Raw genomic sequence first — 24,236 nt, forward strand, 5'->3', positions numbered from 1 at the left:
TAGAACATCACACTGAAGCCATTAGAGAGGCAGTTCCTTCAGTCTGGATCAATATAGTGGTATAGCACAGCACAGCACAGCACATCTTCATTTCAGAGCTGTGGTGCTGCAGTAAAGTGCTAAATTTACAAAACTACCATCTTATATTTGACTTTTCTCTGCTCATCTACTAATGATATATAACGTAAAAATTATAAAAGTGCAACCTACATAGCGAAGAGAGAATGAAAGATTCCGACAATTTACAAAAGGGCCCTCTGAAAAAAAAACAATGCAATGTGTGTCATCTTTTCTTTCCTGGTTCTTTAACCTTGTAATCATTTACAAGTTTTTGTCACCATGGCTTCTGCCTAGCCACATGCACTAACGCATTCCAGTATTAAACTGAGACTTCTGGGTGTTCAGTTGTCATGGAGATAAAAACTACCTACTGAGGATGACGAGGCATACTGGAGTTGGGGTGGTGTTACTATGGCAACTACTACAAACGTTAATATGCTTTTTCATCATTTCCAATAAAGGAGTGGATAGTCTCTGAGTAATCACCCAGCTTTCATACCGTATTAGTAAGCTCCTAGGTTTGAGTCTTAGTCGTGCCACGTGTCATGGCTACATCAAGATAATTGGCTAATTTGCAAAACCTTGCAACAAATGTGAAAATCACATAAATCATTCCCCATGAACACAAAATATGGCTGCAGAAGAGGCTACGATTTTTGCAATATTGCAAACATGGAAAAAGAATAAAGAATATTATGTGCTGTAAACTAGATTATTAGTGACTGTATAGTGTTACCTGACATGTTACTAGAGGCATATGCTACAATAATAACTCAAATAAAACTGCGTGGACAGTGACAAGTGACAGAACAAGCCAAGAATGAACAGCAGAATTCACCAATTATTTTACCAATGAGGATTAGCCTATAAAAAACAAATAAATAAATAGAAATCAGCATATTAGCCTATTCTACTTCAAGAGGGGAAAAAGCTTGACCAGCGTCTTGATGCAACTTGATATGAATTTTTCTACTCAAAGGCTCAAAGATCTGTGATGGGATGAAACAGAGGCCCAATGATTCGACATGGAAGGACCCAATGGATATGGAACTGTGAAATCTCAAAATGAGGCAGCATTGCCAGCTACACTCAGTGACATAGATCCAGCTGAGGCCGCGCATGAGGCATGAAAACAAGAGTGTAACATACTGCACTGGTGCTGTCGAGACCATACTGCCTCTGGGTTTGGAGTGGGCACACTGAACCTCTGGTTCTGGTGTAGAGTCTGATGGCAACTCAGCTTGTTCTCTAAGCTATGAAGAGAAAAAGCACAACGAGAAAGGAAATCACAAGGAAATGGGAAGATGTTTACAAACCAAGCTAAGTAGATGATATTGCTGTTCTTGGTATTGGTATCATTCCAGTTCATACTACTTCATTCTAGTTTACCAGATGCATTCAGGGATTTGCCAAGTATGCTACTAGTGAGTGTATATACAGTCATTGTGCCTTTAATCTTGTAGTCCTGAAATTGCAGCTCAACAGATCCAATAAACATTTGTTCAGTCTATGTTTTAACATAAAACTGCATGTACTAGTAAGCAATGCCAAGCATCTTTTTAGGTTTGGCTTGGTTTAATCTGTCTGAATGAACCAGACATTTCCTAAGTGTCCACTTGCTGTAAACAGTCAAGCAACGGGGATCTTAAGAGTAACACACCCACCCAAGACAGACTGTTACTGGACTACCAAAGAGTTAAGAATATTTCCTCAGTGGCTGTCTGATACTGATAGGAGCAGTACACTCCTATACAAGTGTAAGTCTCAGGCTTTGGTTTTTAGATCATGTTAACTACCTTCAGTGCACATCTATCCCCCCCCCCAAAAAAAAACAAAAAACAAAAAACAAAAAAACACACTGTTGTAAATTGTAAAAGAAGGCCTGGTCAGTAAAATTCTTGTTACAGATGTAAGTCAACCTTTAAGAGAATAACTATATGTTCAGGTTACCACTGTGATTTATTGCATTAGGAAAACCTTACAATTACATCTTACAATAAGCAATACTCAACAATCATTACTATAAAACAATTTAAGCTATAAATTGATGAATGGATAAACTGGACATTTTAATAGTAAAATCAATTCTGGATCATTTTGTGGGCATCTCATTGCATAGTATGCATTGAAACGTAAGTGTTTTTGTCAAAGGATGTTATGTTATATCTCGTCAGTTGGGTTCATAGTGGGGCGAAGACAGAACCAAAACTGTACTTGTCTGCTTCCACAATAAGCCACACAATGTCTTTGTTTAAAAGAAAAGCAAATAAATCTGTAATTTAACACGTTTCCTCTTTAGGACTCAGGTACAGCAACAGAAAGGAAATCCTTGAGAAAGAAGGAAAAACATTTTACTGTACCTTCACAATATAACTGCCATTCCTTTGATGTGACAAACACTGTAGCCAGAGCTTGGGCCATTAGACCATCAAAGTCACAACATTTTCCTCCAGTATTCTACTGTGTAACTGTACCACAAATAAAGTGGTATAAGGAGATTTGACAGATTGGCCTAAGCCATCCATTAAGGGGAACACAAATATGAAATATCATATTTGAGGCTAGTTTACCACATGTGGCTAGACTTGGAACATAAAAAAGAGAGATGGAAATCGTTTTGCTTTCACAGATGTACCATTTAGCAGAGATGTTCATAAGTCACTCTGTGCAAGTCTGGATGCAAATCAAAATTGTGCAAGTCTGGATGCAAATCAAAATCAAGCTTTAAGTCTTCCTTAGAAAATGTTTGTTTAGTATCATTATTTGCTGAGAGCATTTCATTGTACACATGTACGCCACTCCTGAAAACTGTATACAAGTAGCAAGTACATTTTGAGCAAGTAAACAAGTAAAACTAACAACCATATGTTCCCTTTTTATGCTAAACATATCTTCATCCATTCTGAAAAAAACATGCCTTGACTCCAATTCACCTGCTACATGAACATGGCTTGAGCCAGAGAGAAATGGAGTAAGCAGCTTCTTTCACGAGAATATGCTTTCACTCAGTTAAAAAGAAAGCCTAGTTGCAGGTACACTATTGCTACATATCTTACCTATTTTAAGAGCATTCAGAAATATTTTCAAGATGCAAGTGTGGATGAGACTCTCGGGCTACTGTAAACTTGAATGCAGATGCACACGTCAAGTTTAGTGCAATAGCATGACCATACATATAGCATGGGCAATATTTTTGCTATTATTCCTGCATACTTTGTGTGTACCATTTTGTTTTTCCTAGACAAAAAAATAAAAAAATAAATAAAAATAGAACACACTTCAAATCTAACTGTTTCTTGTGATCCTACCTTGATTAAATTCTAGCCAAGTCTAATATCTGAAACTTGAGATGTCATACTTCCTAATACCCAAAACGTCAGAATGTCAAACAAGAGCAATCCCTCAGTACTGACACTATATTTATTCTTAAAATAAGTGCATATCCTCAACATACTTTCACTTATTTTCTTCGTTGTAAGAAAACAAATTTTTCACAAACATCTTTCTATTAACCTGTTTGGACTAACTAGGCCAACTTGAAATCGGCTTCAAGTATGCATGTGTCGTGTGGTCTACTTGCACTAGTGACCCATGAGGGAACGAAGCTGTGGACTCGCTTTGCTTCATATTCGCACTCTGCCATTTTTCTGAACACCTCGCGCTGACATGGTGAGCAGATGAGATCATTGGTTTGTTTTGACTGCGCGACTGGATGAGACCATCGTTTGCATTACGAAGGGATAAATATTCAAGTGAATTGAATTTGGCAGCAGTCGCGTTGTCAACACATTTGCCCCCCTCCCCCCCCAAACAAGAACTGGCCCAGCCAAGCAAGCAAGTTTTCTTCCTGCTGTCCCAACGTTGCGTTTTACTTGCCCTGGGCATTCGGGCAATTGTTATGGTTGAACCCTGGGTATGAAGGCAATTTATAGTTGAACCCTGGGTATGAAGGCAATTCTAGACGTGACATTTGTTACGCTCTCTGAGCAGGTTTGATAATACAGAGGAATCTCTTCTGGGAGATGAAACAGCATGTTTTAATTAGTTTGTTCTAAAGACTTTAGACATTTGTTCAGGAAGTGATTTTAATCTTGCTTTTTATCTCCTTTGACAAACCTACTAATTCACATGTAACTTCAAGAATTTAATTAAAATGAGGCTTCATGCAGTATTGTGCAGACAGACAAAGAGGGAAAAGCACTGACAAGAGTGCTCATCAATGGCAAAAAAAGGGTGATTGTAAATATGTATACTTCAGTTGAAACTGAAAAGATATAAAACACCCAATTGATGCTTAAATATAACATGAATCACCATCTCTTCACAAAGACGGAAATCCATGAGTGGTCACTAAATCAAATATTAATAGCAAAATCTAAGGGGCAGCTAACTATGATTTTGCAAAAATCTCTGTGTCAAATGAATCTGATGAGTCAACACTCCAAAACAAACTGCATATTTCTTAGCCCAGGATTTTTTTTCCCCTCCAGAGGAGACGCCTACAGAAAGCTCTTAACAGAAGCAGACTGGGTAAGTGAATCAAACTGCAATGTTGGGGCATGTTAACTAGCCCGTGATGCCTTTACAAGTAGGAGACACAGAGTCAACAGCCCAACTCTCAGAATGCCTCACAAAGTTATCAAATGGAAATGTCAAAAAACAGTGTGTGTGTTAACATGCCTGATGAGAGATCAAAAGAGGTGCAAATAATACAGATCCATGACTAGATTCAGACTAATAGAGCTGGTTTTGTTTTTAAGTAAGAAAAAATTGCATGTTCTAATCTTAAACAAAACTTTGAACAAAATATCACTTAAAACATACACAAAAAGAAATTGGCTACCCAAATAAGAACTGCTGCTTCTGTTGGGACAGTCAGTAAAAGGTTCATAGCTGCATCATATAGCTGGTGTAAAGCATTGGCTTACAACTATAACCTGCTACTATGCTGAGAGTTATACGCAAATATCCAATAAAATCTGTAAAGGGTCCATCCATGTAAGGGGAACTGCAGAACTGCATTAATTTTACATAAAACGACAGCCAGACACACAAGCATACACAAAGTTGAAACAAGTCTGAAAACCAGTGCTTCATTGCAACTAGAAAAGAACATGCCATCTATAGCATGGTCGTTAACAACACTGGCTCTACTGTGGCGGGTTTGTGGTTCAATCCCCTGCCTGGGCAACTGCGCTACAATACACCAACAAATGTTTTGGGCAAGACTCCTAAAACTACATTCACTTACCTCTGTAACATGATTGAAATGGATGAGTGTCTACCAAATGTGTAAATGTAAATAGACTGCTTCCAGACTGAAATATCCCATGATAATGGAGTAAGCACGCTTAACATGTCAAGAAAACATATTAAGGTTAGTTGATTTAAAAGAAAAAAGGAACATGGTCAAGAACAATTTGGAAATGACCATAACAGTTTTGCTTGTTTGTTTTCCCCTACTTTAACACCTAATGCATTTGTATTAAACCTGCAAGTGCTATTGCAGAGTCCAAGGCCCTGGAAGGAAGTTGAGGGCTGTGTGTTGTGTATTTAAAATGGGGCTGAAACTCCTGCTGACCATTGGTTGTTTTACACTGCTTAAATAAACTTATCGATAATCAAATGCAATAAAAAAGGGCACTGACTGCAAAACCATCCAGGATACCACGTCCCCATCCCCAGTTTCCCCAATCAAATTTACTGTCGGAATATCTTAAGTATAAGATATTTAAATGCAACGGTACAGGCATAGAACTATACTCTTAATGGTGAAATAACAATATTTTCTAACTCATCTGTTGTATAACGTGTCATAAAAACATAACTCACTCAAATAGGAAGAATAGTCCACTTGTGAGGACGATGAGAACAAGGGTTAGGTAGAAGACACCAGTCTGCCTTGCCATCATAATCCTGCCATCACAATAGAATTTATTCCTTCCAGGGAAAACTTGCCACTTCTTCTTAACAGTCTTCCTCTTATGCGGGGACTCCATTGGTGTGGAGCTGCGAGTGCTGATCTGGCTGTATTCACACTCTTGCATAGGATCAGATACCCCAAAATGCATCCGATTATGGAAATACCCGACAACAATCCTGGAGATCCAAAAGCGAAATTAAACCGTTAAGAGTAAACAGTAAAACATCCTATCATAGATGGCTATGCTTCAAATTGATTTAAAATAAGGCACTGACTAGCAGGTATACGCACTGCACTGAAAAGTTGGTGGGTAGCTAGCTAGCTAGGTCATAGACAAAAAAAATCCATTTTAAGAGAACCAGTCACTAGCTATATTATTTAGAGTACTTATTAATTAATACTGAATTCTTAATACTGAATTCATTCACCACGTTATTAGCTAGGCTGAAGTAGAGGAATAAAAGCACGGGAGCACGCCATACATGTGGAACTGTCAAAACAAGCAGCGTTATCTCGTCCAGCTAGGACAGGCAGTTTGACTAACTAGTTTCGCAACTTTCAAGAGCTTGGTTTAACTGGACAGCTGACTAGGCTCGATAACAATCAATATAACTGGCTAGCCAGCCAAACTATCATGAATAATTGATCCTTTATTGCAAAACGCTTGCTAAATATTTAGCTGTGACAGAAATCAGTCAACAACTTCACGTTAACTAACGACCAAATCTCTTAGCCCACGCTGAGAGCACCGAGATTTAATGTTGGTTTATCTGACTTGCCTAGCTACATATAGAATAGCTAAGTTAATAAACATGTTCAAGCAGCTTAAACGGATGAAACGTAACATAACTAAGATAGGTTATCTAGATAGAATATGTAACATAACACGTTTTAAATAACCTAAGTTAAATGTAAAGCGACTAATCCAACTGTAGCTAGCTAACCTAAAATCAGTATTCTGAAAGGGTGTCGTTAGCTACGAGTTCGCACACGTTAGTTAGCTGTCGCTAGCTAGCTAAAGACATACAAACTTCTTAAGAAGTTTTTAAGCTAGTTTTATTAGTCTCAAAAACTTCATGGGTGGCTATAAATAATGCTAATTAGTTAGCCAACTGTACAACGTGCATTGATACGTAGAGTATCATGATTCCAAAAATTCACCAAAACAAAAAGTGCAGTTTGCTAGCTAGCTAGTTAAACATGGCTAGCTGATTAACTTAGGAGAACTCGCGTTAGCTACCTAGCTAGCCAGATTGTACCCCACAGGGGTGTCTTAACATTATTTAATGTTAGACAAAGCAAGCTAAGGCTGACTGCACTATCCTCTTTTCCATATGCCCTGCCCCGCCTAAGTCAAGCCTATCCCCTTTAAACTTTAACATTTGTTGAGGTACTAACCTAATCATCTAGAGCTCGCTTACGGTAACTCACCAAAAAGAAGCTTTATTCCTTAGTTGAGAGATGCTCCTTGTGTTATCCAGGTTTATTGCGAGTAGCAGCCAAAATTAAATTAACCATTTTTTCCTTTCAATTCTTCCATCAAGTTATTTGCTCACGGCGAACCTCCGACGTTTTTAGGTTTAAACGTAGGCTGCGTTGACAAATCCTCTCCTGATTCACACCCCACACAGGGAGGCAAACGCTAGGACGAGACCCTGGCTGTGTAGAGGCGGCTGCGGTCTATCGTAGCTCCGGCACAGACATCGCCATCTCGACTCTTGCATGACAAAATATGCGATCGGCGATAATCAGTTAACTGTAGTCGCTCGTTAAATTGAAATATTCTTGGTGTAATGATTAAAGAACTAATCGAAGAATCATCGAAAGAACATTATTACCACCCTCTGCCGCTTATACCCTTCCAACAGAAAACAATTTCGAGGAACTTGGAGGTAGGCAATATGAAAAGCAGCGCAAAGAGGATTGTGGGGCATGTAGGCTAGAAGGTTACGGCCAAGTGCGTTGTTTACCTTAGACTTACTACAGGTATCGCTTATGAGATGCATCGGATATATAAACTCAACTGGAATCTTACTCATATATAACATTCATTGTGGCCTACATAAAAGTAATGTTAGATACTAGTAGTCAAATGACAGAAATAAACACACCCACAAAGATGGAACGAGAAACCAGATTTGGTGACCAACAACAGAAATGTCTTCTGACCATTATTTTGACAAACGTTTTGAGCCCATTAACAGTTTAAGCTCATTCTTTCCTTCTATTTCCCTTACACCATCAAGTTTCATACCAATGCGTACATTCAAGTCCAAAATTAAGCATTTCCATCCAGGACTTCCTGCCAAGAATCCAGGAACGAATCACATTTCTGTGGTACTGCTCTGCAACATAAAACTACGGTATAAATAAAGATGTTACAAGTTCCTTTTGCTTGCTGTCAGCTCACTGCAGCTGCCTAAACAAGAGGGCAGAGAAACACAGGGGGCCGGGCTGGTGAGAACCAGAAACAGACTGGTTATAAAAGCACACTTTTGAAGGCAATTACCATTGAGCGGTATATACACTGTATGCAGCCTACAGCACGGTTTCTTCTTATGGAAAATCAGGTCTACCATTCAGGTCTATCCTGGTTATGCATGACAACACCAAGTTGTAACAATGTACTACAGTTTCACCCAGGACCATCATTTGCCTGCCAATTCAAAGCTTCTGTTTGGATGTCTTTGAGATAAAAGAGAGGTATGCATGCACAAAGCATAATCTCACTTGTTTTCATACACAAATGTGTGGAAATATTCATATGGGATTTTCATTCCTCACCCCCAACTGCATCTGTGTGCCTGCATCAAGGAATGTTTACATCTTTGTACTTGCAGAGACAAATCTACATATGGCATATTAGTCAGAAAGCCATATTTACTACCATTAATTCCTTTTTTAAAGATTTTGCTCAACATCATTTATTTTGAACTACATGATCTTGGATAACAAATATGCTCATTTGGATCCCAGAAGATTATTATTTTTTTTTAAAAAAAAGCATTTTGTGTTAGATGTCCATTTCCAGGTAATCTTGACAAGTAATATGCTGACCGTAGCACTTCAACACATGATGACCAAAGCCCGATCAGTGGTCAGTTACTATACAGAGCATACAGAAATTTTATACAGACAGAACATATCCACTACCCCGCTCAAAAATCTGACCCCTTTAACAAAATATTCATACCAATATTTATCATAGATGTAACAACAAGAACAGTAATTTTGTCTTTACAAACTACAATCACTGTGTAGTTACCACATCTGAAAAATGAAATGAACAAAAAAACAAAAAACAATGTACAACAGTATCTATACACAGCAGTACCTGGGGAAAAGGGAAATAAGTGTAAAGTAAGTGCTAAATCCATACTTCCATTGGTGATGATAGCAATGAGTATGACATCAAGGAGGAAAATAAACATTTTCAGTTCAAGAGTATATATATATTTTTCAACTGATACAATACTGCCAACCCCTGGCAAAACACATAATTTGCATGTTAAATACAGAAAAAAATCACACCTTTCTTGCCTCCAATGGACAATTTGCACCATAATATTGCACAGTTCATTTTTTAAAGATGGATATAACAAAATGAGAAAAGCAAGTTCCTTTCATCTCAACAAATGCCAAACGAAGGTCTATCTACAATATTCTCAAATCTTAAATAATTCTGCTTTTGAAACCAAATCCACAGATACTGATAATATACATTTAGAAAATTCCAAAAGTTTATAAAGTGAAGAGAAAAAAACATCATCTTAAATCTGATGAACCAAAAGTCAGATATTGCCTTTGGTTACTAAAATGAAAACAAAATAAACAAGACAAACATTCAAACAGCAATATTAAATATCTGTATTAAAATCATTTTCTAAAATTCCAAAATGAAAGTGGTACATGGGCACATAAGCTATACATAAAGATTTATTTCATATATGTATATATAAACCAACAATTTTTTTTTGTCTGTTTGAATATAAATATAAAAGTGCCTCATCCATGTGATTTGTGTTGTACGGTTCTAAAGTCATTTCCCCGTCTGTCATGACTTGCCCAGCTGAAAGAGAACTTCACAGACAATGGCCACCACACTTGTATTAAGCACAGTGGATATGGCAATGTCCAGTAGCCTGCTTTCGTATAGCACAAACTCAGGCTTGTTCTCCTCCACCTTGGCCAGTTCGAGCAGTGCTTTGGCAGCTCGACACATCATGTTCACACTGGGCTGGTCCATGGGAGGATGCCCCATGTGGAGCAGACTGTGCGGGTTTTGGTGGTACTGAGTCATGGTAATGCCATCCTCTAGGAAACCTATAAGGTTGCCAATGCTGCTTCTCTGTACAGCGATGCCCCGAGCCGCGGAGCAGTCCCCCCTGGTCAGGTTGGTCAGAACAGCTACTGCCATCTCGCGGTAAGCTTGTTGCTTGCGCTCCCCCACCTGCCTCACCAACACGCCAAATAGCTTTTCCTGGCGACCCAGTGGAGGTGTGGCCAGGATCAGGTCAACATTGCCATCCTGAACGCTGAGCTTGCACAAGCTCTCTAGCACCAGCCTCCAGGGGCTAAGCGGCGAATGTGGCCCGACCGAAAGAAAGGGGTCGTGGGCCTCTGCTGAAGGGCACACCATCCAGTGGATCAGGCCATCGAGGACGGGGAGGCAGATGCTCTCCGGGTACACTGACAGGTCCAGCTGTCCAGCTATGTTGGCCAGAGTTACCATGGTGTTCTCTCTCAGCACTGTCAGACAGTCCCACCACCACTCATCCCTGCCAGAGGCCAGTCCCTCTTCCTCCTTGGGGAGCTCGTCTCTTTCGTAAGTGGGCACGCTCCTCTTCCTCTCAGGGTGCTCATGGTGCAGAAGCAGCAGTCGGCCGAGGATAAGCACCAGGCCCGCGTGCCTCGACATCTCCTTGTCGTTCCCGGGGATGAAGGAGAGGCTGCGTACGATGTTGGAGATGCACACACATCGCTTGGCCAGAGAGTCCTGCCAGCTGGCCACCGTGGAGAGGGGTGTCTCATCCGGACACCACGGCTCCTCTTCCAGCAAAGTGATCCCCTTGCGGTTCTTGTGGAGGCAAACTGAATACGATGCATCACTTGAGGAGGTCGAAGGGCTCTCATCCTCAGAAAGAGCTCTTGCTCTGAGGCACAGCACATCATCTATGGTCGCGACTTGACTGTTATCTGCCCCATCTGATTTTAAAGTACTGCTGTGTTGCTTACCCTGTGCATTTGTAGTGGCATGCTCCCCACAAGCATCGAAGTGGGTCTGGATGTGGCTGGTGGAGTCTCCCCCACCTGCTCTCCAATGAAGTAGTCCACTAGTGAACTCCTGCACTTGGCCAAGCTCATCACAAATATCTTCAATGAAGTCATCTTTGGGCACAATCTTCACAGGAAGCTTGTCATACTTGCTAGCCTGTTTGGGTCTGGGTTCAGGCTCTAAGGATAAATGGCCTTCAAGAGGCTCCTTAATATCCTCCAATTCCTTTATAACTCCCTGTACATCCTTTGCGTCTTTCTCGTTTTTCAGTATCTGCTTCTTTTGGTCATTCTCCATATTTGTCTCTGGATCTCTCTCAGCAGGGACAGATGGTTCTTCAGTGGAATTTTCATGTCTAGCTTCCTGGCTGGACTCTGGCTCACAAGAGCTCTCTGACACTGGTAAGCCCTCTTCTTTCTGGTCTTGAACTGGCCCCAGCAGAGTCTTTTGGCCAAGGGTGCCCACCTCATATTCCTCCAGGATCCCGAAAATTTCGATCAAGCATCTTCTTAAATGTTCAACAATGAGCTCAAGGAATCCAGGCAACTAGATAAAAAAGACAAAATATATATTTTTGCAAGCCAAACAACCTAATTGGATTTTTAAAAGATATAGCAAAATATTAATACCTGAGACAGGTTGAAGGATGCTACAGTGCTGTCATCATACAGAAGGATGTTAATGGTATCCAGAGCCCATGCACTCTCTGCCAGAAGACCAGACTTGAGTGACATCATCACTCTCCATGCCTCTGGGGTTCCTTTAGAGAACATCATACCAGTTAAACCAGAGATGTATGGATGTAGTTAGTGCTTACAATGATCAGTCTTTCATCATACCATCTAAATAAATGAGTTCGAGACAAAATCTACATTCTGTGTTTTATCAACACCTTTACATTACCGTTGTATCATAGTGTAGTTCCTTACCAGTGTCTTTTGAGGTCAGCTTGCGCCGAGGTTTTAGGTGGGGCTGGGTCCCCTCTACAGACCCCAGTGGACAGTTGAAGTCTCTCCTCAGATTGGGTGGCAGCTGGCCTGGGAGTCCACTACCTGCCCCACCTGGCATGGGCATGCCTGGCTTGTGTATCTTCACAGACTGCATAAATACAGCCTTATTGGGTGACATGTGTGCTTCCATGGAGCGCTGGAAAGAGCCAGGGCTTGGGTCACGAGAGATGTGGTTAGAGGCCTGGTAGGCGGATGGAGGCTGTCGTGATCCCATAGGGGGCATGGCGCTGGAGTGGCCGGGTATGTAGGGTGACTGGCGCTGATGCCCAAGCCACTGGCTGTCCACCCTGGCTCCATCCATCTCATCGCCACGTCCCATACCTGAATAAGGAGCACCTTGGCTCGACATGCCGTGTCTGCTTGGGTAGGGATAGGGCATGTCTGTCCTTGAGGGCCACATGTTGTGTGCTGGCGCGTCACCTGTCGATGCCGAATGCCCGCCAGCCACCATGCCGTGCTGCACAGGATGCTGCTGAGCTCCCTGGCTGGCATTCTGCAGCCTGTCCCGTCCGTATGGATAGGGGAACTGGGCCTGCATGGGCCGGCGGTCTGAGTAATTACCCCCATACTGGCCATACATGTCTGGCTGTGGCCCTCCATACTGCATGCCATAGACCTCCCCCTCGTGTCTCTTAGCAGGAGGGCTATACATCCCATCAAGTGGTCGCTTGTAGCCCTATGAGAATGTTTAAAACTTCAGTTTATGGGAGAAATGGTCTTTTAAAAAAATACTATTATAGTGGTCCAATCAATAGTATAGTTTACTAGCTATATAACTGCATTTTCCATTTCTTATAGACCCTGTAAGTTGAACACAACCTGTAAAGACAGGTTCACCTGTTGTTGAGGGTACATCCCGGATGGGTGGACACCATATGGCATAGCTGGGTACTGTTGTCCATAGTTATCGTGTCTGCTCGAGAAAACAGATGAAAGAGATCAGCGTGCTGATGTGTAGCTTGCAGTTATACAGTATTTAGGCCATCTCTGTGAAAGCATTTAGTAGTAAAATATTGGTCTAGCTCTATAATTACATGTGAAGTTAAAAATGTACCTTTGTTGATTAGGGTATCTGTTAGGAGAATACATGCTACCATCATTGTTGGCATGGCCCATGTTTCCTTGATTCACAGGGGGACCCATGTTCCCTTCCATCCCCATTAAGTGGTCTGACCTGATAGATAAGATACAAACAAAATCATGTAAGCTTAAACATATGGTTTAACTTGGTACCAAATATGGTTTAATTAAATGAAGAAGTAGGTAAAAACTGCAAAAAATACATAGAAGATGAAACAGAACTTCATTAACTTAATGTACTGCTTTGTTTGTACAGTGCCTTGCTGCTTGTATTCAGCTCATGGTAGAACCACCTTTTGCTTCAATACCAACTTTAAATTTGGGGTAGATTTCTACCGGCTTTGCACGCTGTTTTGGAGACTCTTTCACCCATCTTTCCTAGCAGATTTGCTCCAGTTCGGTCAGGGTATTTGGATGTTGCTTGTGCATCACAATTTTCAAACAGTACCGTAGACCGGGTTGAGATCGGGACTAGGCCATTGCAGACCATTCAACATTTTTGTTAAACCTGTGTTGCTTTGGCCTTGTGCCGAAGAAGACTGTCTTGTGGTACCTCTCCATATTTTGCACCATCCTTCTGTCCTTCAATTTTAACCAGATACTCAGTTCCCTTTGAAGAAAAGCATTCCCACAACATGAGGCTGCCACCTCAATACTTAGTTAGAAAGGAGTTCATTGAGGTATGGGCAGTGTTATCATAGCTTTTTGGAATTTTAACTGAAATCCCTGTCTCATCTCAAACCCCTATACTATATTTTATTTGTATCATTCTTATATGTTCTGTCAAACTCCAGGCAGGTATGGACGTGTTTTTTCTTCAGTAATGGCTTGTTTCTAGCCATTGTCCCATACAGGCCAGTATCCAGCACTTTTGATACAGTTGACTGGAGAGAAGGCCTTGTCTAGTTAGAGCCTGGGTGGTATGATGCAGCTTCCATTGCATCACAATTGAACCAACACTTGGATGTTTTTGTAGCCTTTTACATCTTGTGCATGTGTATAACATGATTTACTCTTTGGGCTTCATTTTCAAAGCTTTCCATCAGATTTACAGTTTGCCCAATGGAAATTGAATTAAGGAGGTATTTTATCCAGGAACACTAAACCTTTTTAATGATTCACAGGTAGAGGGCAATTCTAAGCCAATTCTGTCCTTGTTAGGGAAATATATTTCATCTGTGGAAACTTGGACCTTCCACAGCACAGGTCTAGTAATTTTTGTCATAGAATATACAGTGGTGTGAAAAAGTGTTTCCTGATATCTTTTTTTTTTGCATGTTTGTCACACTTAAATGTTTCAGATCATCAAACAAATTTAAATATTAGACAAAGATAACACAAGTAAACGCAAAACGCAGTTTTTAAATTAAGGTTTTTATTATTAAGGGAAAAAAAATCCAAACCTACAGGGCCCTGTGTGAAAAAGTGATTGCCCCCCCCCCCAAAAAAACATTAATTAACTGTGGTTTATCACATCTTTGGAAAGCTGAGTTCAATTTTTCTAGCCACACCCAGGCCTGATTACTGCAACACCTGTTCTCAATCAAGAAGTCACTTTAATAGGACATGCCTGGCAAAGTGAAGTAGACCAAAATATCCTCAAAAGCTGGATGGCATGCTGCGATCCAAAGAAATTCAGGAACAAATGAGATACAAAGTAATTGAGATCTATCAGTCTGGAAAAGGTTATAAAGCCATTTCTAAAGCTTTGGGACTCCAGCGAACCACAGTGAGAGCCATTATCCACAAATGGTGAAAACAAAGAACAGTGGTGAACCTTCCCAGGAGTGGCCGGCCACCAAAATTGCCTCAAGAGCGTAGCGACGACTCATCAAAGAGGTCGCAAAAGGGCCCGCAACAACATCCAAAGAACTGCAGGCCTCACATGCCTCAGTTAAGGTCAGTGTCCATGACTTCACCATAAGAAAGAGACTGGGCAAAAATGGCCTGCATGGCAGAGTTCCAAGATGAACACCACTGCTGAGCAAAAAGAACATGAAGGCTCGTTTTGCAAGAAAACATCTCTGTGGACTCTGTTGACTGATGAGACAAAAGTTGAACTTTTTGGAAGGTGTATATTTACACCATTACATCTGGCGTAAAAGTAACACAGCATTTCAGAAAAGGAACATCATACCAACAGTAAAATATGGTGGTGGTGGTAGCGTGATGGTCTGGGGCTGTTTTGCTGCTTCAGGACCTGGAAGAGTTGCTGTGGTAAATGGAACCATGAATTCTGCTGTTTACCAAAAAATCCTGAAGGAGAATGTCCGGCCATCTGTTCGTGACCTCAAGCGGAGGCGCACTTGTGTTCTGCAGCAGGACAATGATCCAAAACACACCAGCAAGTCCACCTCTGAATGGCTTAAGAAAAACAAAATGAAGACTTTGGAGTGGCCTAGTCAAAGTCCTGACCTGGTTCATGCTCGAAAACCCTCCACTGTGGCTGAATTACAACAATTCTGCAAAGATGAGTGGGCCAAAATTCCTCCACAGCGCTGTAAAAGACTCATTGCCAGTTATTGCAAATGCTTGCAGTTGTTGCTGCTAAGGGTGGCCCAATCAGTTATTAGGTTTTGGGGGTAATCACTTTTTCACACAGGGCCATGTAGGTTTGGATCCCCCCACCCCCCCCCTCTTTTAATAATAAAAACCTCCATTTAAAAACTGCATTTTGTGTTTTCTTGTGTTCTTTTTTTTTTGCATATCAGGAAGGTGGCAAACACTTTTTCACACAACTGTATTTTTACACAAAACCAATATCACTTTAAATTAATTCACTTTGAGGGTCAGTTTTTAAAACATTACAGTGCAAATTACCAATGTATCATTTGTAAACCACAAAAATCTGATGACCCATAAGAGGGTTAAACAGGCACTGTATCTATGGATAAGCCTCTCACCTCCGGTCATATCCAGGCCCGTAAGGGTACTGTGCGCGCTGGCCCATGCCCATGCCAGTCATGGGTCCGCCAGAAACATTTCTGCCATAAATATCCTGCACTCCAGTAGGGGGCATCTGACCTGGCATGCACGGCTCTCCACCTGCAGCTGAGGATTGAGACGGTTGACTGAGTTATTGTTGTCCAGTAGGTGGCAGCAGCCTCCTGAATATAATCACTCACACTGGATAAAAGACATGAAACAAACAAGTGGAGGAGAAGATGAAATCACAGGACAATCCAAGAACTGAAATTAGAACTTAAAATAAGAACAAATGGACAACTGAATGTCACACATCGAGAAAGATGTTACTAAAAAAGTAAAGGATGAACAAAAATAGTGACACCTAGACAGAACATTAAAGGGTTTTGAAGAGAAAAGTTGGAGGGAATGAAGTTAACCAAAACAAATCACCAACCCTTCCTCATTCCAGCAAAATGGTCCTTATTTTCAAACTGCATCCGTATCATGGGATCCATGTTCATGCCTGACTGATAAGGGCCTCCAGAGCTCAATATGTTTCTTTTTTGGAAGGCAGGATCACTCACTTCTGAAAAGGGGTCCTGAATACTTATAGAACTATTCCTGTTAATCAAGGGCAAACAGATTCATTATGTATATTCAAATATAAATTCAAATATAAATCACGCAAGTGTAAACACAGTGCAGTTCTACAAAGATAAATATATTTATACAGCATTCAAAGACAAAACTTAAAAATATTGCATCTATCGACATACATGCACTGCAGCATGCCTGATGAATTCTATGTATTTGTACTATGTTTCAAACCATGTGTTTGATCTGCATGCACATCCCTCTGTATTCTTATATAACATAAATGCTAGTTTATTCATTAGTAACATTTATTTGTTAAGCAACTGTGACATCTTAGAGAAAATAAATTAATGTTAATAGATGCTCACCCAAGTGCAAACAAATGGATTAAACAAGTGGAACTGAGCCAGATGATATTGAAAACACAAATAACAACCAGAACTGAGGAAGACGCAGAAGCTAGCGTAGCATACAAGATCTCATTGTAAGTCCTTTTTATTCATATTCTCTTGAATAAACAGGCAGTAAGGAGCACAGCGGAGCGGAGATGACAGAAGGTAAGAGGGGCTGTATATGGGCCAGGTAGTCACCTGTTGCTCGCCGTGCTGGTTTGTCCCAGAGGTGTGGTGGATGGGGTGGGGGGTTTGACCTCGTTGGGCATATCGGGCAGGGAACTGCTGCCTGTAGATTGGGGGGTCTGGGGGCCCTGCAGAGAGCCTGAGTTGGCTAAGATGGGAGGGAGAAGTGGAAGACAGAAGACAGGAGGCAGAGGGGGGGGAAAAAAGGGAAAATGTGGTTAAGATCCTACATTGTTCAGATCTGGAGTGAGAAAGAGCAACACAAGGTGGCAGACAGGACCGCTTTGTGCAGAAAAACAAGAAATGTTCAAGGTCAGATCAGAAGGGTTAAAAAAAATAATAATTTGAAAGATGGTTAAAAAAAAAGCCTTTAAAGGCAGATCTTTTGACAGGATGACAAAAAAACTAATGCATAAGGTATCTTGTATATCGTGTTTCACACTACAGTGCAACAAGACACAGTATTATTATTACTACCTTACTACTGCTACTACTGTTACTATTACAACTACTACTACTACTAATAATAACGGTACTTCTACTACTGTTATTATTACTAATACTACTGTTACTACTACTGTTGCTATTGCTACTCTTACTACTACTACTACTACTACTACTACTACTACTACTACTAATAATAATAATAATAATATAAAAATAAGAAGAAAGATGTTATGGTAGCACATCCTGTATAGATATTATAGAAAATATTTGATATTATAAAGACCAGAAATGGTCAAAGAAGCTTGTGGGAGAGACTGTTTGAAAGCAACCCAGGCTTGAGGGACTGGGAGTGGCGATGGGAGGTACGCAGCACGTTGCCGAGGTGCAGGCTCGTCCTACACATCGACGGTAGCTGAGGAGAGGGGCACGTGAGGACTGTTTTGGAGCGAGAGAGAGCAAAGAACAGAGAGAAGTAAGGAGTGAGGGAAAAGAGGACAGCAGAGAGGCTTCCCTGCGGGAATAGCCTGCCAGGGTGTGAGAAACGCAGCCTGTTCTGCCGGTTGGCAGCTTCGCGAAGGTTTCTTTTTTACCTCTCCTCTCGCAATTTTGGTGTGGTAAACTCAGTGAAGAGTTGCAAGGGGGTGCAGTCAGTAGAGAGAAACAAAGCTGCCTCTGCTTTAGACAGGTGTGTAAAAATGTAACGCCACATCCAAGTGTTGGAAGTACATTTCCTACGAGACAAAGTCCTCTGGGTGAAGATCAAGGATGCACTCATATGAGTGACATTTTGTCTACACTTTAAAATAAAAACAAACACAAATAAGCACTAACGGGAGTTTACACTTCATAGTAATTTCCCAGTTGTTATGAATGGTATACTCAATGAAGTTCAATATTGTTAGAACTAAAGCACTTGTGTATTGTACAAAGTACAAATTACTCATCAATATACCTTGAATGGATAAGATTCTATTAAGATGATACAGCCTATATCAATAATAAAAAACACAAGCAGCACCTGAACAGCACATACAAATCATTTGTGTTTCAAACTTCTAATGTAGAACAAAAAGAATTAATTAATAGTTAAAAATAATAATTTCAGTTTTGAATAACTATATAATCACAGTGGGACTATTCATTAGAAGCTGGTAAGGCACCAGGGCAAGAAAAAAAACCCCTCAAAGCACACTTATATGTCCTTGGACAAAAGAAGCAAGATCAGGAATTCCTCTCTTTATAGCACACTCTGCTCCGTTGCCCGCGGCTACACGTGGAACTCTCCAAACGTAAACAATAGATGGGGTTACACAAGGTTAAGAATGCAGGAATGTCTATGCCGCCTCACTCCAAACCATGATGTAAGAAGAGAACAATGGCCCCAGCTGAACTACAGTGCTCTTTAGATCCTCTCCAGAGGGTTGGGGGTAGGGACTGTGGGGTATATGATTATGACGATCATTTTGATGATGATGATGATGATGACTGAGAAAAGACTGGGAGTGGAAAGGGGGCTTTGATGTTTGTCTGGTGAATTGGGGTTGACTGGAGGTCATGCTTGTTTATACCCCAGAATGCATCCCCATTAATCTTCCTTTGGGGAATCCCATCACACCCCCTTCTCCTGCCCCCCTACACACTCAGCCACCCCCGTCTGCTAGGCAACCTTAACTGTGACATCATCACCTGTCAGCTGCACATAGCCACAGGCTGTGAGGCACCTCGTGAAAGCACAAGTAGAAATGTCACAGCACTAGAACGGCAGGCTGACGAGACCAAAGGGTACACCTATGCACTAGCTAAGAACACGACCTCTCAGATTAAACCTGCATATCCTATTTCCCTGTTCAGTGAACCAAAAGGAGTCCTGATCCAGTATGAAAGTTCAAGAGCTGCCCTATCCTGCTCCTGTAAAAGGCTCAGTATTAGATGGAGCAAAAGTGCTGAATCAGCACAGATTTACTGCTAACACACAATAAAGCAAGCCAAGGCCTGAATCTCAATGACCTTTGTTATCTTTGCATTACTGAAAGAAGTATACATGATACACTCAAGGTTAAAGCTTTTTAAAAACGAGCTGTAAACCATAGCGAGAGGCCTGAACTTGACTCATAGACACTAACAAAGCGAGGAACAAGCTTCATACCATGACACTGATTATCAGCGAGCCCTGTAGATACTCACCCGGAGATGGTGGCTGGATCTTGGCTTGCTTCTTGCTGTCTCCGGTGGGACAGGAGTCAGGAGGAGGCTCCTCTCCTCTCTCCACCTTGCACTCGTAGGCAAACAGGTACTGGATGTACTGCTTCTTCAGAGAGCTGGCGGAGCTGCTGGAGGTGCCCACACTGAGTGTGGAAGAGAGCTCACGCCATTTCTTATTCTTATTCACCTGTCACGGAGATGAGAGGGAGAGCCGTGACACCCTGAAGGGCATCCCACGTCCCAGGACATTTTGGAACAAGCTAACACTCAAAACAAAGGAGCAGGATGATAACAAGGCAGAATGATGGCACCATAAAGCCTTACCATGGCCAGGCCTCCCATCTCCTTAACAGCCATGTACAGCTTGCAGAGGTCGAGGGGCTTCTTGCCCACGGCTGGGAGGTGAGGAACAGGTGTGCCCCGCTCTTCCATGAAAGATATATAGCGGTCCACCCAGCTCTTCCTCTCTGACTCCACTCCCATGTCATACAGCCTCGAGACCTTCTCATTGGTCATGGTGGCAGAGCTAGACTTCTGACAGGGCGAATTGTGGGATGGGGCAGAGGACAAAAACCTAGGATTATTTGCTACACCACCACAAGAAAGACCACAACAGACGATACAGATATTAAAGTGAAGACATCCACCCTCCTATTAAAATCAGTATTGTTTTTTCCATTCCTCTGTAGGCCTTAAAAATCAAACCCAGTTTTGGTGGGATTACAGTAGAGCCCTGGTGAAAGATGCTTACCGGACTAGAGGGAGTCTTGGGCCAAGCGGGACTGCTGATGCTGTCACTGTCATCCCCGTGGAAAGAGGAGAGGCTGGCTGGGCTCGGGGACAGAGGGGAGGGGGTAGGGGGCTGCGACACACACTGCGAGCTGTAGCCATCCTGCGAAAGTGAGAAAAGGAGCAGTGGAACTTCACCAGGGCTTTCTTCACTTCTCACCTCATGCAGGATGGAGGGGACTCAAAGACACCTTTGACACGGCATACACGGAGACACCTGCACCTTGACGATCTCCAACTACTCGCGCGCGCGCGTGCGTGCGTGCGTGCGTGCATGTAGGTGAGACCTCGGGAGAGAAAGTACTGATAATGATGGAAGGAAATATGTAGTGAAAAATGAATGATATGGAAGGAGGTACAGATGTGAGACTGCAGGTGGTGACAGCTCCAGGACAGTGCAGAACCGCTCCCAGTGACAGACTGCAAAAGTCAGCGAAAGCTCAAGCTTCCATTTTCTACATTTCTTTTTTTTTTCTTTTTTTTTTTTTCCTCCCCTGTACCAAATTTCTAACAGCATGGCCAGGACGTGTTCTTTCAGACATACCATCTCTTCACTCCAGGGGTCTTTCAGGCACTTTTGGCAGCCTAAATAATTCAACACAAACCACTGTTATCAGGAATGAGGGAAAGGTTCTTGAATAAAATGAATGGAAAAAACAAAAGACGATCAAAGTCAAAGAGCAAAGAGAATACGGAGCTGACAGATATGTTGTGTGTGTATATATGTATGTGTGTGTATGCACGCACAAGGTAACGCCAAAGAGGAATGAGGAAGCCCCCTCAAAATGCATTTTATTCCTATAGCCAATAATATTCAGCAGCACACGTGGGCTGTAGAGGCAATAAAACAAACACTATTATTATGGCTGATTGTTCTATAAATAATTAAAATCCCTTCATCTCCACTAGAATACTTGGTTAAAAACAAGACAAACAGGTTGACAACTTAGAATCCTAGTTAAACCGTTCACAGCATTTTTTTCACGTGTCACGAGTCCAGCATCTGAAATGCTTGGAAATCTCCGAAGGAAGAGATAAAAAACCGAGTGGGTTTCTGCGTCCGACTGCTGAGAAAATCCCTCTCCTCTAGGGGCCTGCTATCTAACAAGCTATCTGAGGTGCAGAGTGACAAAAAATTACTCCACTCCACAAATTACTATGTATTTGTTACCCACAAACAATAATACATGTTAAAGACCATTGGACCTCCTGTTTACGTGCATTTCAGCAATAGGGAGGTACTCACTTACATAAAAAGAACATAACCATACCTATGATAAAATAGGATTATACCATAAGTATTCTCTCACAGCATTGTGACTGCCAAGGAGTCATTGATATTTTATATGTTTATATCACACAGCTAGCATTGCTTGTCCTCATGATATGGGGCTTTCCAATATTAAAAAATAAAATGGCTGTGTCTCCTCTAAGGGATGTTACTTGTCCCATATTTCTATATAAAACCGTAATCAGGATCAAAATTGTAATGAGATCCATGCTGTAGAAATGATCCAGGTTACTTGACATAAAGTAACAAACCACTCTGCCAATATATCTAATGTGTAATAAACCACTCTGTCAAATATGTGTACACCACTTTCTAATTGCCATTACTTTTTCAAAGTTTCATTAGTCACTTGGTTTTACCATAATATCATAATAATTCTATACCATAATAATTCTTCAAAGTCTCTTATTCCTTCTTTCGAGCTTTGAACAAATTTGTGTGAGGCCATTTCTTGTTTACATTTAATTCATTTCACATTACTCCATTCCTTTATAAACTGTTATTACCTTTTCCATATTACCTTTCCCTACGGTTTTGACTCAAGGTAGAGTTCTTGATGTTATGTAGTTATTAGTTCACTTATTTGCCAGATTATTTTAGCTGAAAATGTATGTATAAATTGGTTACACATGACTGGGAGCTACAGTGTAAATAACCTGGATTATTTATCTTAATGGCTCCTAATCCCACCCATCTCCCAAACCTGCCCTTGTGGAATTAGGAGTTGGGCAGTGGAATTAGGGGTCGGGCATTGGAATTAGAGGTCGGGTGGTAGAATTAGGGGTCGGCAGTGTAAAAACCATGCTGCTCCCCACTACTGTGCCCCGCTCTACTGACGTCATGGACACTATTTCGCTAATAGCGGCTCGTGTTTGAAAATCCTGAGGAGGAAAGATCGTTTTTTTTCCATATTGGGCAAAGCAGTAATCCTCATCCTAGCTAGAAAGTAAGAATCGCCAACAAAGCCACTTGATGGCCACTTGCTAATATCAGTAAAAAAAAATTATTATTCTTGGCGTTGTTCACCCATATAACTACTTACGTAATTACATGATATATATGATCAATGGAAAGACAACAATCAACAAACACCACCTAGTGTTTACTGTGGTCTTCACTTACCCAGCTCATGTCTGCCACTAATTTACATAGCTAGATAGATAGTTATGAGACAGATACTGCGCCACTGTGCTAAGACCCGTCAGGCATGCAGGCTTCTACAATAGAACTCAGTCATTCAGCCAGTCAATTAGTGAAAATGCCTCTCCTAGTAAACTCAGTCAGCATATGACAAATGAAAGTAAACAGCAGAAAGTAATAAGACGAGAATCACAGATGTGGTGGAGAATCGCAGATGACAGTTCATACCTTGGGTTTGGGGGGTTCAGCAGAAGGGATCCCCTCCTCTTTACTGCTGACTTTCTGCTTGGAGTCAGCAGCTGATAGGATCTCTCCACTCTCACCCATGGCCCCTGTGGGGAAGACCTCAACCATTCAAACATCATGCCAAGTTTCATATATCTCAACATATGCATATGCATAAGAATACGCACTGTGGCAAGACCAGGATTATACTTGCTGTTTAAATAAAAATCGAATTTACAAATTTCATTTCATAACACAGACGTGACCGTCAGAGACACCCTGGTGTCTTGTAACTCGTTGCTAGAGGTGGAGTGTGTGAGTGCAGGTGTGTTTTGCCCAGTCTCTCCACCAGCACGTAACGCCCAGTTCAGCCACGGCCTATGTGCCTGTCTGACACTATGACTACACACGTGGCACTACGCGAAACTGCATATGCATGGCAGCTGTCTGTTAATCAGTTAGTCAACAAACGACAAGAAAAAACACGGCGACCAAAGGTCTGCGAGAAAGTAGAACTTGTGAATGCCTGCACAGCGCCCAAGGTCCATTGCTTTCCTCTACCCAACATTCAGAACGCTGCACAATGTGAAACTAATTTCTTTTTTCTTTCTTTTTTTCCCCTCACAACCCCGGAGGCAGCAGAAATGAGTTTTTAAGAACCGTAGCGCTCTAATTCAATTGATGTCTTCCAAATGTCATGCAGACACCCTGATCT

General features: G+C 41.5%; 2 protein-coding genes across 6 annotated transcripts in view; both read right to left on the reverse strand.

Moving 5' to 3' along the window:
* Positions 1-7,937, reverse strand: part of LOC113572138 (zinc finger DHHC-type palmitoyltransferase 14) — a 33,861-nt gene extending 25,924 nt beyond the window's left edge. The window contains exons 1-2 of one of the 3 annotated variants that reach the window (XM_027001460.2): positions 7,415-7,935; positions 5,893-6,159 (exon numbers count right to left, since the gene is read on the reverse strand). In XM_027001460.2, coding sequence (XP_026857261.2) covers positions 5,893-6,131 — 239 coding nt within the window. In that variant the 5' untranslated portion in view covers positions 6,132-6,159; positions 7,415-7,935. Of the gene's footprint in view, positions 1-1,209; positions 1,314-5,892; positions 6,160-7,414 lie in introns of those variants that run through there. The other 2 variants (XM_027001462.2, XM_027001461.2) reach the window with 2 other exon arrangements.
* A 1,257-nt stretch (positions 7,938-9,194) lies between these two features.
* LOC113572154 (AT-rich interactive domain-containing protein 1B) overlaps positions 9,195-24,236 on the reverse strand; it is a 177,918-nt gene continuing 162,876 nt past the window's right edge. For all 3 annotated transcript variants that reach the window (XM_027001482.2, XM_027001481.2, XM_027001480.2), the window contains 12 exons: positions 23,525-23,628; positions 20,828-20,968; positions 20,401-20,610; positions 20,059-20,263; positions 17,440-17,575; positions 16,710-16,876; positions 16,252-16,399; positions 13,323-13,442; positions 13,106-13,181; positions 12,188-12,944; positions 11,888-12,018; positions 9,195-11,804 (listed from right to left, as the gene is read on the reverse strand). In XM_027001482.2, coding sequence (XP_026857283.2) covers positions 10,038-11,804; positions 11,888-12,018; positions 12,188-12,944; positions 13,106-13,181; positions 13,323-13,442; positions 16,252-16,399; positions 16,710-16,876; positions 17,440-17,575; positions 20,059-20,263; positions 20,401-20,610; positions 20,828-20,968; positions 23,525-23,628 — 3,962 coding nt within the window. In that variant the 3' untranslated portion in view covers positions 9,195-10,037. The remainder of the gene's footprint in view (positions 11,805-11,887; positions 12,019-12,187; positions 12,945-13,105; positions 13,182-13,322; positions 13,443-16,251; positions 16,400-16,709; positions 16,877-17,439; positions 17,576-20,058; positions 20,264-20,400; positions 20,611-20,827; positions 20,969-23,524; positions 23,629-24,236) is intronic.

The sequence above is a fragment of the Electrophorus electricus genome, chromosome 13 (genome assembly GCF_013358815.1).
Source record: "Electrophorus electricus isolate fEleEle1 chromosome 13, fEleEle1.pri, whole genome shotgun sequence".
Taxonomy (NCBI): Eukaryota; Metazoa; Chordata; class Actinopteri; order Gymnotiformes; family Gymnotidae; genus Electrophorus; species Electrophorus electricus.